The 12802-nt window shown below is 41.6% G+C and overlaps 2 protein-coding genes and 2 long non-coding RNA genes across 6 annotated transcripts; 3 read left to right on the forward strand and 1 right to left on the reverse strand.

The window, feature by feature from the left end:
• The first annotated feature begins 473 nt into the window (after window positions 1-473).
• Window positions 474-2224, forward strand: LOC115194722 (N-alpha-acetyltransferase 20). 2 transcript variants are annotated; one of them, XM_029754635.1, is made up of 6 exons: window positions 474-592; window positions 954-978; window positions 1114-1204; window positions 1318-1453; window positions 1638-1783; window positions 1862-2224. In XM_029754635.1, the coding sequence occupies exons 1-6, from the start codon at window positions 540-542 to the stop codon at window positions 1945-1947; spliced, it is 537 nt and encodes a 178-aa protein (XP_029610495.1). In that variant the 5' UTR covers window positions 474-539; the 3' UTR covers window positions 1948-2224. The 2 variants fall into 2 exon arrangements, with proteins under 2 accessions (XP_029610495.1, XP_029610486.1); XM_029754626.1 differs by lacking the exon at window positions 474-592 and adding an exon at window positions 649-804.
• A 62-nt stretch (window positions 2225-2286) lies between these two features.
• Window positions 2287-8298, reverse strand: LOC115194713 (crooked neck-like protein 1). The gene is made up of 14 exons (XM_029754617.1): window positions 8114-8298; window positions 7567-7719; window positions 7303-7394; window positions 7008-7166; window positions 6646-6812; window positions 5577-5755; window positions 5306-5476; window positions 4987-5178; window positions 4815-4874; window positions 4601-4681; window positions 4277-4516; window positions 4002-4103; window positions 3609-3857; window positions 2287-2975 (listed from the first exon to the last, which is right to left on the reverse strand). The coding sequence occupies exons 1-14, from the start codon at window positions 8159-8161 to the stop codon at window positions 2466-2468; spliced, it is 2403 nt and encodes an 800-aa protein (XP_029610477.1). The 5' UTR covers window positions 8162-8298; the 3' UTR covers window positions 2287-2465.
• Window positions 8299-8386: 88 nt separating this feature from the next.
• LOC115194740 (uncharacterized) lies at window positions 8387-9395 on the forward strand. 2 transcript variants are annotated; one of them, XR_003878467.1, is made up of 4 exons: window positions 8387-8581; window positions 8760-8908; window positions 9099-9144; window positions 9257-9395. It is a non-coding gene; the product is annotated as an uncharacterized LOC115194740 (long non-coding RNA). The 2 variants fall into 2 exon arrangements; XR_003878466.1 differs by having other exon boundaries at window positions 9099-9395.
• Window positions 9396-9460: 65 nt separating this feature from the next.
• LOC115194735 (uncharacterized) lies at window positions 9461-12529 on the forward strand. Its single transcript, XR_003878465.1, has 4 exons — window positions 9461-9739; window positions 9886-9975; window positions 11406-11539; window positions 12312-12529. It is a non-coding gene; the product is annotated as an uncharacterized LOC115194735 (long non-coding RNA).
• Window positions 12530-12802: the final 273 nt, after the last annotated feature.

The following is a 12802-nucleotide window of genomic DNA, read 5'->3' on the forward strand; positions in this document are numbered from 1 at the left end:
GTCCCCAGAGAATACATATTATACTCTCCACCAACCATATCAAAGGGAAAAAAAACACCTCACTTAAAACCTTTCTTTCCTAAAACATGTTCTTGTTCAATCAATATTTTTACGTTTGGAAATTTGTAGTTCAGTTACTGCAATTAGATGCATGTACTTTTTTTCTCATGGGCTACTTACCCAGGTATTTGTTTTTCATGGAGGAACAACTAGCTAACGGTTTTTAAATTGCCACCGAATTAATGGATTTAAAATTGGACACTACTACAGTATCAAGCATAAGTCAGCTATACATGTGTTTGTGAATTCACTATTGCAAAGTAATGGATTAATATCTCAGCTTCCCATACAAAATTGATGAGATAGGTCATACACATCGAAATATCTTTCCAAACTTTGCTCATCGTGTTTCTGCTCGTGTATTCTAGCCTGCTACTCCTCAGTCAAACAGAAGATGGCGGTAAATCAACAGCCAATGACACCTCCCTAACGATAGAGGGCATCGACGTTTTGGTTCATGCTAAAGTTGGTCAGCGAAAATGACAACATTACGAGCTTTCACGTGCGATGATTTGTTCAAGTTCAACAACATGTGAGTTCATTTAGATTTGTTTGTAATCATGTTGAATAGGCTAACCTTCTAGCTACACAATACTTATGTTTTGGTGGACAATATCAATGGCATTTTGCTCGTTGGCTAGTTGCAGGTATAGCTAGCCGGAAGCTAATTATTTGGCCATACAGTGAGATGCATAGACGCCATCTTAAACGAGTCAACTCTGTTGCTATAAGATACAGTATTTGGTATGTATGGACAATAGCTCACTAGCTAGCTATCTCTTTCAAAGATAGCTAGCTGGGCATAAAGACAAACTGAAGTCTGCTGCCCCTCATCGTCAGGGGCATTGCATTGAATGCATGAAACATGTCAAACGTTGTTTCTACCTTCACAGCAACCTGGATCCATTAACAGAGACTGTATCCTTTCACACGTACAAATTGAACCCCTGCATTGTAATATACCACCTGTCTATCTATGCATAGAAACCCCAGATAATGTAGCCTTTGTCTTGTTATATTAGAAGACAAGCAGTCCTTAACTTTCTTTTACAGTATGGAATCCCATTTTACCTACAGTACCTGGCCCACTGGCCTGAGTACTTCATTGTAGCAGAAGCCCCTGGTGGAGAATTGATGGGTTACAGTAAGTACATGTCACATGTACCATTCTATATGATGATTGCTTTCGAGAAAATGCAATAGCATACGCTCTGGCTGGCCTCCATCAAAATTACACTTCTGACTTTGTCCTTGCAGTCATGGGAAAGGCGGAGGGATCAGTGGCGCGAGAAGAGTGGCATGGGCACGTCACTGCTCTCTCAGTGGCCCCAGAGTTCAGACGACTGGGACTGGCAGCCAAGCTTATGGAGATGCTGGAGGAGATCTCAGAAAGGTGGGTATGACTTTTACTAAGATCAGGGTCATTTGGTACCAATGTATATCTTTTTTGTACTGAAACAGGGAGGGAATACAAATTATAAACCGTTATTTTTGTTTTGTTTGAAACATTTTGCTATAGTGCACCCAACATACTTCTTGGCTTATTCTAATCTATGTCATGTCTCACTGTTGTTTAGGAAGGGCGGGTTCTTTGTTGACCTGTTTGTACGAGTCTCCAATCAAGTGGCGGTGAACATGTACAAACAGCTAGGCTACAGTGTTTACAGAACCGTGATAGAGTACTATTCTGCTAGCAACGGAGAACCGGATGAAGACGCCTATGGTAAGATGAACCCCTTCAAATCAATTTAAACATTACTGTAACGCAATCATTTTGTTGACACGTGCTCACTCTTTGTAGATATGAGGAAAGCCTTGTCGAGTGACACAGAGAAGAAGTCCATCGTTCCTATACCACATCCTGTCAGACCAGAAGATATAGAATAGACGGTGGAACACGGACACTTTTGAAAACAAATACGTTTATATTTCTCTCGTCTGCATTGGTGAAGTGTGATCAGGACTAGTTTTGAGGGTGTGATGTATGAAAGCTGACAGAATGTCATTGTACATAATTTTGAACTATCCAATAACTGGTCCTTTGTGAAACTAAGATTTTTTTGCTAATGAGTCAGTCACTGTTTGGTGTGAAATTTGAAAGTATGAAATGCTATATGGAATTGAAAGGACTAATTCAAATTCAATAAATGATCTATTTACTTGACTCACCCAGGGACCTGCTGCTTTGTTACAACAATCAGTTATGGTTCATTTTCAAATAAATAGAATGGATATCAGTGTTATTTATTTACAATGTCATTGCACTACAGTAACTAAAACAAAGACATGGAATAAGAATTCACATTAACAAAAGACATGTTTGTAAAAAAAAATGCACTAGAAATTACCTGATGAGGTACCCAACTTGACCCTACTTGTCATGAGTGAAACATTTTCCAGACAAGCTAATCATTCACTGAATCCTTTTTGCTCTTCCTGGGCTGTTTCTCACTGCCATCTTTGTCACTATCACTACCGCTGCTGCCACTACTGCTGCTGCTGCTGCTGCTTTCATCAGAATCATCGCTGTCATCATATGTGCTCTCTTTGGAGTCTTTTTCAGGCACAGGCTCACTGACCATAGGATTTTCTGATGATGGTGATGCAGAGTCTTCTGACATTTCTTTGTCTCTACCCCTCTCCCTTCTTCCATTTTCTTCTCCATCCATTTTTTCATCTCCATCTCTCTCCACTCTTCTGTGATCTTCCTCCATTTCTTTGCCACTACCTCTATCCACTCCTCTATTGTTTTCTTCTTCCTCATCTTCTTCCTCATCTTCTTCCTCCTCCTCTTCGTCATCTTCTTGTTGCTGCCTCTTCCACATCTTGGCCATGGCGAGTAGCTTGAGGTTGGGCTGATTGGCTGCATCCTCAGGGAAGATATAGTCATAGTACTCCTCCCACCCTGCATCCGACTGTTGAATCAAAATGAAAAGTAAATTATTGATCAACCGAACCACACCATGACAAACTTGCTGAGTACCTCAACTCCAACTAAACGCAGACTCGATATGCGTCGATAATTCAAAAATGTAAATCCTTAAACCCTCACTGTGTACCCATGTTTGCCCTCTGTTTTAGCGTGCCTTTGTTTGCTGAAATCCATACTTTTTAATAAAATTAAGATTTTAAAACTTAACCACACTGCTAACCGTATGCCTAACCCTAACTTAAGACCAAAAGGCTAATATTTGGAGCCCATTTTGTGGCTGTGGAATCTGACTGTGGCTATTGAAGCTAGTGGAAACCAGTGCGAATGCGCATGTGCCAATTGTATCTCAACAAGGAAACAGTCTGTTTGTATTTCATTAATGTTTAATTAAAAAGTATTGATTTCAGCAAACAAAGAAAAGCACGCAACAGAGAACAAAACATAGGTACACGGTAAGGGTATAAGAATGTACATTTTTTAAGTGTCGGCGCATTGCGAGTCAGAGATTCATTTGAAAAACTATAGTCTGCTCTCAACTCCGTGGAGGTACTCGGTAAGACAAACGAGGGTAATGAATTAATGTTGGATTGGTATGACCAAAGGAAACAACACTTACCCCGTCCTCTGCTGTGAGCTTTCTCCTCTTCTTCACCTTCTCCGGCAGCAGTTTCTTCACCCTCTCCCTGGTCGTGTCTGAACCAAACTCCTGCTCAAACTCCTTCCAGGACTCCAACAACATCAGACGCTCCTCCTTCTCCTCACAGCTTCTCAGACCCTTGTTGGCCTCCTCAAATATCCCCCTACACCTCTGCAGCCGGTCCGAGGTATCGATGGACAGCTCATACTGGGCATAGCTAATCCAGACCTGCAGGTAACATTTATCTAAATTACACAATGAACGAGTAAATGTTTGAGGAGTTGCTGCGCCACAGTGAGTTTTTGGCAGGTGAGTTGTAGCATGGGACTGGTAGCAAGACGGTCACTTCAAGGTTAAAGGGACATCTCTCACCTTAACATGCTGTGTGCGCTGCAAAAGTCTCTGGTAGAGGCCCCTGGTGTTGTCATACTCTTCCTGCTCAATTTCAAAGTCGATGTAGGACTTCCACAACACCTAAGATTAAAAAGAAAATGGAATATATTAAAGTAAAATACTGTTCAGAGGTACCTTCATTAGTTTTCACTACAACACTTCTCACTTGAGGGGCGTCTTCAGACATGCTAAACGACAGAAAGTGGAAAGTCAATACAGTGAGTAAATGTCCTGGGTGAGCGTTTGAACCTGACCTCTGGCATGTCCAGTCGTGGCTGTCCGATGGCCAGCTCGAAGATGGCCCGGGCCCTCTCTGTGTCTCCTAGAATGGTCTCCAGCTCAGAGAACTTGATCCAGGTGGTGCAGTTCTCTGGGGCAAACTCCAGGTACTTCTCGTAGAGCTTCCTGCATCGGTCAAACTCTCGGAGCTGCAGCTCCAGCTCAATGTAGCCCTTGAACAGCTTGTTTTTTGGACATTTACCAATGGCTGTGCCCTGGGGGAGAGGAAGAAGCCCAAATTAGAGAGAAGTTTGATACAATGAAAAACATACATCTTCAGCAATCAGTAGGGACCTTACCAAGCCTCGTCTGGCAGCTTGAAGGTTCTTCTGGCGGATTTCAAACTGGCCGTAGAGTAGCCAAATCTTGGCAAATGTGAACTATGAGGAAGAATGCAAAGTAATAAATATGATCATTTGTTGATCAATGTTTTTGTTCAATATCAAAATGTTGATTATGTCCCATTTCAGAAAGGATGTGCCACTGATTGTAAACATTGCAAACTGCCAATACCTTTTTGTGAGGGATGAGATCCAGACATGCCTGGTACACCTGTCTTGTTCTCTCCGGGTCCTGCCAATTCAACAAAATAAGCACCGAAATCCACAGCTATATGCACAATGTCACACATAGCAATGTGAGGATTATAGCCATTCTATAAAACACACAGAGGAAGTAGGCTTACCTTGACCTCCAGTTCTTCATATAAAGCATAGTTTATCCACAGGTAAATGTATCTTCTCCAGTGCCTCTTCTCCTGTATAGGAGGGATGTTGGCGATGGCTCTCTCATACACCTCTCTGGCAGTGTCAGGATCCGCATCGCTCTCCACCAGGCGTAGGTAATCAAACCAAGCGTCGTAATTGTGTGGGCTTGCCTACACAGGAAACAAAACACAATCCAATAGAAAGCTATTAGGGGGATGAAATATTGAACCATGAGTGTTTTAATGGTTTATTTGGAGTGAAATCTTTGCACATTTTTAAAGGTTGAATTGAACGTACCTTGACTTCCTCCTCATACTGAAATCTCCGCTTGCTGACGATGACGTCCTCAATTCCCCTCCGGTCTCCAAATTTCTTCTCAAATACTGTGTAGAACTTGAAGAGCTCCTGAGCCTGATGCTTGGGGATTCTGTCCAAGGCGTACTTGTAGATGACTCGAACACGCTCAAACTAAGAGACAAAGGGAGAGAAATGTTGTGTTGTTCTGTTGACCACAGTATAAATATGTGGGAATAAAACTGACATGGTTCAAAGTGTCAGATTTAGATACCTCTTTCTGTTTCTCTTCAAATCTGGCGAAGGCCACAAAGAGGTTTTCATTGACATGCTCCTCGCCAAAGAACTCCACTGATCTCTCAAACACCTTCCTCCCGTGGGCGATGTAGCCATGCTTCTCTTCAAAACGGGCATACTTGATCCAATTCTTCACGTCAGGGTGGACAATCACAAGTGCACTGTAGTTAAGGAGCTTTAAAAGAGATGCACTCTACAGGCATGATGACAATGTGAAGGTAATACCATTACAGTAGGTTGCTATGAATCATTATAAATGTAATCAACTGCTAAACTGCTACAAGTCTCTGCTTGGTAAAGCCCCGCCTTATCTCAGCACACTGGTCACCATAGCAGCACGCACTCATAGCACGCACTCCAGCAGGTATATCTCACTGGTCACCCCAAAGCCAATTCCGCCTTTGGTCGCCTGTCCTTCCAGTTCTCTGCTGCCAATGACCAAAACGAACTGCAAAAAATCACTGAAGCTGGAGACTCATATCTCCCTCACTTTAAGCACCAGCTGTCAGAGCAGCTCACAGATCACTGCACCTGTACATAGCTCATCTGTAAACTGTAAACAGCCCATCTATCTACCTCATCACCATACTGTATTTATTTATCTTGCTCCTTTGCACCCCAGTATCTCTACTTGCACATTCATCTCCTGCATCTACCATTCCAGTGTTTAATTGTTATATTGTAATTACTTCACCACCATGGCCTATTTACTGCCTTAACTCCCTTATCTTACCTCATTTGCACTCACTGTATATAGACTTTTTGTTTTCTTTTTTCTACTGTATTATTGACTATGTTTTGTTTATTCTATGTGTAACTCTGTGTTGTTGTATGTGTCGAATTGCTATGCTTTATCTTGGCAGGGTCGCAGTTGCAAATGAGAACTTGTTCTCAACTAGCCTACCTGGTTAAATAAAGGTGAAATAACATTTTAAAAATCAAATCAAACACCTGTCAATTAATGACGCACTCTACAGCAACCACAACTCATTTGCCAATACATTGTAGTAAGTAAATGCTTCAAGCACTTCCCATCAAAAGGATATATCTCTCATAGATGGAGCGGGCCTTGTCGACCTCTTTGTAGCGCAGCTCGAAGTTGATGTAGGAGTGCCAGGCTTGTTCCTCTGGTTCCCACTCTGTCCAGCGCTCAAACACCTGTCTGCAGCCAGCAATGTTGCCCAGCATCTCCTCCATGTAACTGTACTTGTACCTGAAACGGGGGGGAAACAGAAAAAGAACAGATGAGCCGCAACAAGATTTAACCACCAATGTGCATGCTTTAGTCATTATTCTGCAAAAGTCTGATTCATTGAGGATCAAAACACTAATATGTGACCACATCAATCAGATAAAAAAAAATGTTTTTAAACAGATAAATGGTTTAGGAGGTGAAGTTGTTCAGTACCAGAACTGGTTGACACGAGGCAAGATGGTGATGGCTCTGTCCCAAATGTTGCGGGCGTGGTTCACTTGCCGGTTCTTCATCTCCATCTCGGCATACTTCAGCCATAGAGCAATGTTCCGGTGGTCTACATCCAGAGCACGCTCGTAAATAGAGCGAGCCCTGGGGGGGGGGGGGGGGGGTGTTAGACAACAAGTATCCCAGTCAAAATCCATCTGTAACATTCACATCAGATTTCAAATAGGTATGGTTCACAATCATCACCTTCACAAAGTGAAATTGACAAGCATTAGCTTACCTCTGGACTTCTTTCAGGCTCTCCTCCCATTGTGCGTATTTTATCCAGTTGCTGATAACAGTACGATTCTTTCTGATGTTGTCTTCAAATCCCTATGAGAAGGAGAGTCCAATATGCATCTAATTAGATCAATGTATTTACTGTATTCTTCACAGGATTCGCAGACAATCGGAAATGATGAAACTGGCAGGTTGGCACACCAACAGAATATCAACAGTAAAAGTGAAGTGTAACCTATGTGTCCACTGTTACGTGGGGTCTTACCTTCCGCTTCTTCAACTTGTAATCGTTCAACTCTTCTTCATCAGTGATTTTCTGTTTGGGCGGCGGTGGCAAAAGCTCGAGCTCCCTCTCCTTTGCCTCCCTGAGCAACTGCTCAGCTGTGATTTGTACCTCTGCTGGAGCTTTGTTTTTCACCTACACAAAACAAATGAAGACGTTAATTTAAGAATGGGTGAAATTAGTTGGAGATAATACTAGCTAGCTACATAGTACATGTTCCAAAAGGAAACAGTTCGAACTCGCCAGCTAATTACCTAACTAGCGAACTTCATCACATACTCTAACCCAAGTCAGTGTATCTAGCTAGTTACGTTAGCTTGCTAAATACAATTATTTGCAGTGCTTAGCTACCCTTTCGTTCGTCTAAAGTACCTGAAAGTAATTGAACTACATTCGTACCAAAACAAAGGACAAGTCTTGTTGTGGTTAGCTAGCTTGATACCTGGCTAGGCCCATATAGACATGGCTAGTCAATAACTTACAAGTTCGCTAACGTTAGATAGCTAACTGTTTTTAAATGTTCTGTTACCTTAGCCACTTTAGGTATCCTCTGTTTCCCTGCTGCAGTGGATGCCATTTTGCTCGGTACTATAGCAGAGTCAATGAGAAACAACTATTACTATTGAATCTATAAAACACAACGAACAGATAATAGTTTAGAATATTTTCACAGCGCCAGTGGGCTCCGCCATGACACCTTCAAAAACGTGCGTCAAACGTAACCTATGAACTGTAACCTTTCACCCCAAGACGTCACTGACGGTTCTGTTTCTATGGTTACACACCACAACCCCATCAGCACAGTGCCTTTACTTTCTTCCTTAGTTTATTACAGGAGGACAAATATGTATTGACACTTTATGTTTCAATAATTAGCTAACCGTTAAAGAAGAGCCACCCTGATTTGCATCCTTGATGTAAATTCAGAAGAATACATAGAGCTTGAAAAAGTTTACATGTTGCTAATTTTACAAGAATGCTGGAGTGGTCTTCAAACGTAAACACTTGTTGATATTATTCCCCATAGCTATTGAATTGTTAGCTATTACAGAAATGGTGTTTTGTTACATTTCCCAACGTGTACACCCTGTATCCTGTGCACGTGACCAATACACGTTGATTTGATGATAATTTAGTTGGTTTGCTTCTCATTTGCTTTTCTCTCCCAAAATCAGAAAAAGATGAGGACCATAACTTCCCCAGGTGGCAAAGTTAAGACTGTGACTGTGAGGAGAACAGTGTCATTGGATGCACATGAGATCAATAGCCTGATCACTTCTGCCACAGTACCAGTATTTGGAAGAGTAAAGGTCATTTATCTACTGTGAGTATGCTTAACCTTACTCATGGCAAATGCATGCAACAGATATTGACACTCAAGGTGGGACAGATTTTTCGATACATCATTCGTTTACTTTTATCATATCAGAATGCATGAACTTGCACGCGTCAATCCATTACATTAGCCACAATAATTTATCCTGGCCTCAATGTCTGTATGTTGGTATCCTCAGAGAGAAGGCTAATCTGGCAGTGACCCTGAACAATGCAAAGAATGAGGTGCTGGCCCATACTGACTTCTCTGTTCACCCCATTGAAGACATTGTGGATCAAGCTTTTTGGGAACCATTCGACAGCCTCTGAACACACTCTTCCTGCACCTCTTTTACAGCCCAGCTGATCTTCTCCATCGGGAGTGCCAAAGAGATTGTAATGTATTGGAGATGATGAATGTTTTCAATGTATGGTATGAAATCAGCAAAAAACTGAGTGGCAGAGTGAGCAGCACTAATAAGTGTTGGCATGGCATTTCTCATAATCATGTAACAAGCTCTTTCATAACATAGGCTCAAAAATATAACATGATAAAATGTTATATTTAATTATAAGACTGTTTGAATCCTGTTTGTGATACAGCAGTCTGACATTCCTATACCAAAAATGCTTTTCCAATGTGATTACACAGCCATTCCATCAAATTTCAGCGTCATAAATTAGATTCTCATTATGTGATACTGCATGCATTTCAGGTTCTTGACAGGGTGATGGATTGTGCAAAAAGGAAAGTAAACATCTTCTTCTTACAGAACTGTGTTTAATGATATCATTGAGCTGCAATACATCTGCTTGGTCACCCCAACCAGTGGATGTCTAGGTAAGAAGTGGAGGGTGGAGGAGAGTCCTTTTATTATAGAATATTGATTACAAAATGTGTAATCGTATCGGTGAACCATCATCATGTATTCAAAAATATATGATTCTGAAGGATTCACAGTATGCCCACTCCCACTGTGTTTTCAGAGCCTGTCCTGGTGGAGATCTTTGAGCCTATGAAGAGTCCAAAGCAATGGTCACCAACCAGTCGATCGCAATGAATCAAGTGCACCAAGTGTATGTCCAAGGCATTCGATCACCAAACATTTCTGTAAAAAAAACAAAATGATAAAGCCTTAAATTCCAATTTTTTTAATTTGTTTCGTGCTGTTGGCGGTAGGTGCACTTGATTCAGCAGCCCTAGAGCCGGAAAGGCAAAGTGTTCCCATTTTTAACCATTTCATGTGTGTGAGTAGAACTCCGCCTACCCGGCAGGCCCAGAGAGCAAATCAAGTGCACCTATAGGTCTACCGCTGGCCAATCAGATAGGTCAGATCCCCATGTCTGCAGTTTCCTTGAGCCGTAGACTGTAAAAATAAGCTAGAACGCACAGCAAAGTTGATACTGTGAGATTTCAAAACTTTTAAAATCCATGAATAGAGAGAAACTCAACGAATACAGCAAAGAGCTGCTGTTTTTGAATGAAAGTGTTCTGAAAGTGTTATTATCAGCGGCTTGTGTCTTTAATATCGAGGAATATTTCACTTTCTCTGGTCATAGGAGTAACAACATCAATTGGTGCATGAGGCGGAAATAATGCAGTGCGACTTGAGTTTTGCCATCAGCTGGAAGACTGTGTCCCCTTTTCTCAGCGGAGGGAGGGAGGGCGGAGGGACGGTGAGTCATGTGAGAGGCTGCCTCACCACTGCTCCCTCCCTCCCCTCAGACTAACCATTAGATACAGGCCATTAGTCCAATTAAAAACAGAAGCAAATTATTATGCTTACTTAGCTGTGCTTCACAAGTAATACAACAAATGATCTATTACCAGTGTACTGTACCTACATTTTTTTCAATATAATTTCAAAATGGTCTGAGAAGAACAACATTGGCAGGACAATTCAAGCATAGCCAATATGCAGGGATAATGTATTGGACCTATAGCCTACCGCACAAACCTCAAATGCTACAGAACTTTTTAATTGGTTAATGTTGCATAGGCTTACGTTTTTTTAAGTGTTGTTAAAAAAAAAAATCAGAGCGGTAGATCTCATCTTGAATTTTAATTCAGAAAGTGGTCTTGACTCAGAAAAGGTTTGCGACAATTGATCTAAACAATCCAGGGTCCCAGTGTTCACCATTTGTATGCCACAGACACAACTATAATCCAAAGCTGCATGTTGAGAACTTGTTTAGCCTACCTGGTTAAATAAAGGTGAAATAAAAAATTTAAAAATTAAAATGTCCACCGAGTCAGGTCCTCAAAGTAATTTTAACACACCTATGTTCTGTACCCTTTTGCTTTATATGAAGGAGTACTTTAGCAATAGATTTACTCTCAAATTTGATTTTGCAGTTCTCGGGTATGATAAATTACTTTTTGGAATTGAGGAATTTATTGTTTATTTCAACATGTTCACACGTTTTTCTATTCTAATTTTGGTGAGTGATGAACGATCCTTGGGTTGCTCGTGGCGTTCAGGAAGTTATTGAGGCTTCTGTTACAGGGTGGGGGATCATGACAACCTCGGACACATCTTTACGGAGCGGATAAAGGTCCTCACAGGATCCTATGGACCCTTACTTCCTGGCTGAGCTCATCGAGGCTCAGGATGAGGAGAATCATTCAGCTGTTTGTAAGGTTAGCTATGTTTAAAGTTGTATTTCTTTGTTGTCATGAGAATGCCTTTGTTTCTCCTTAATACAACTTCAGCCAAAACCACAGGCGAGAAAAAAAGAAATGTCAGCCCTTATGATTATTAAGCTCTAGATCAAGTCAGCCATGTCTCTGGTTTTTTTTTTATCACTGGCATCAGTAATCTCTGATCCACTGTCAGAGCGGCAAGGCCATTTTAAATGTAATAGCGGCGGTGCAGATGCTATTGCCTGGTTCACAGAAATCCTGCTGGGGTGCATTCCCCCAGGACTTAGAAGATGGCAGATCTTTCCTCCCCTCCCTTCAACTCAAGCTGACATGTGTTCATGGCAGCATATGGCAGATGAGAGTTGACACTCTGCCAAGACATGCTCTCACTAAACATATTGTGTTCAGACATCTAGCTTTTTTTTTTCAGGATGTGTCTTCCGTTCAGAGAACGAACAGCACAACATTACCCAAGAGGGTTGTACTATTCAGCCCTCTCTTCCTCTTAGGAACATCGTACATTATGTACTTTAATTTGCACGCCCCGTGGTACCATCAGTTTATAAAGGTCTAGTTTGGAAACCAATCATATTTAATGTGCCACAGCTCAAATGAAAGTTGTAGCCTAGAACAAAATATTTGGTCAACTTTGATAGTATGCACATATGTATTACTAGTGTTCAAACTCACTGAGGAAATATACTATCTATTTCATTACAAATGGCATTACAGTATAATGACCGTGTCTGTCTGTGCACTGTCTTCACAGAATGAGGGAACTGCAGTGAGCTTCATCAGTGTGAGTGGTGACATCAACTTGAAGCTGCACAAGGAGTGCTTTGAGCTTGGGCCCTTCAACGGTCTGTATAAGCCCAGCCCAGAGGACCCGATTGAGACGGCCCCTGAGCCAGAGGAAAAGGGGCCTCCAGGGAACACCAACACCACCAGCCCACAGGGATGAGGATCCAGGAGGATCCATGTGTCCAAACTACTGTAAGGCTATAACACAATACTGCAATCCTGTAAGGCTATAAATGGATATGCCATTGTCAGGCACAATGTAACATATTGGTTTGATTACGTGAATTGCAAGGTGTAATCACATGATGTAAACCAGAGAATGTGAAGTGAAGTTACAGCCATACCCAGTGAAGTATCAGAGGTAAATCAATTATGAAGTCCTCATGGTATACCTTCATGTCCACCTAGCTATGTGCTCTCCTTCATCTCCTATTGATATATTAACATCGTGATGCTCTC

The sequence above is a fragment of the Salmo trutta genome, chromosome 1, assembly GCF_901001165.1.
Source record: "Salmo trutta chromosome 1, fSalTru1.1, whole genome shotgun sequence".
Lineage (NCBI taxonomy): Eukaryota > Metazoa > Chordata > Actinopteri > Salmoniformes > Salmonidae > Salmo > Salmo trutta.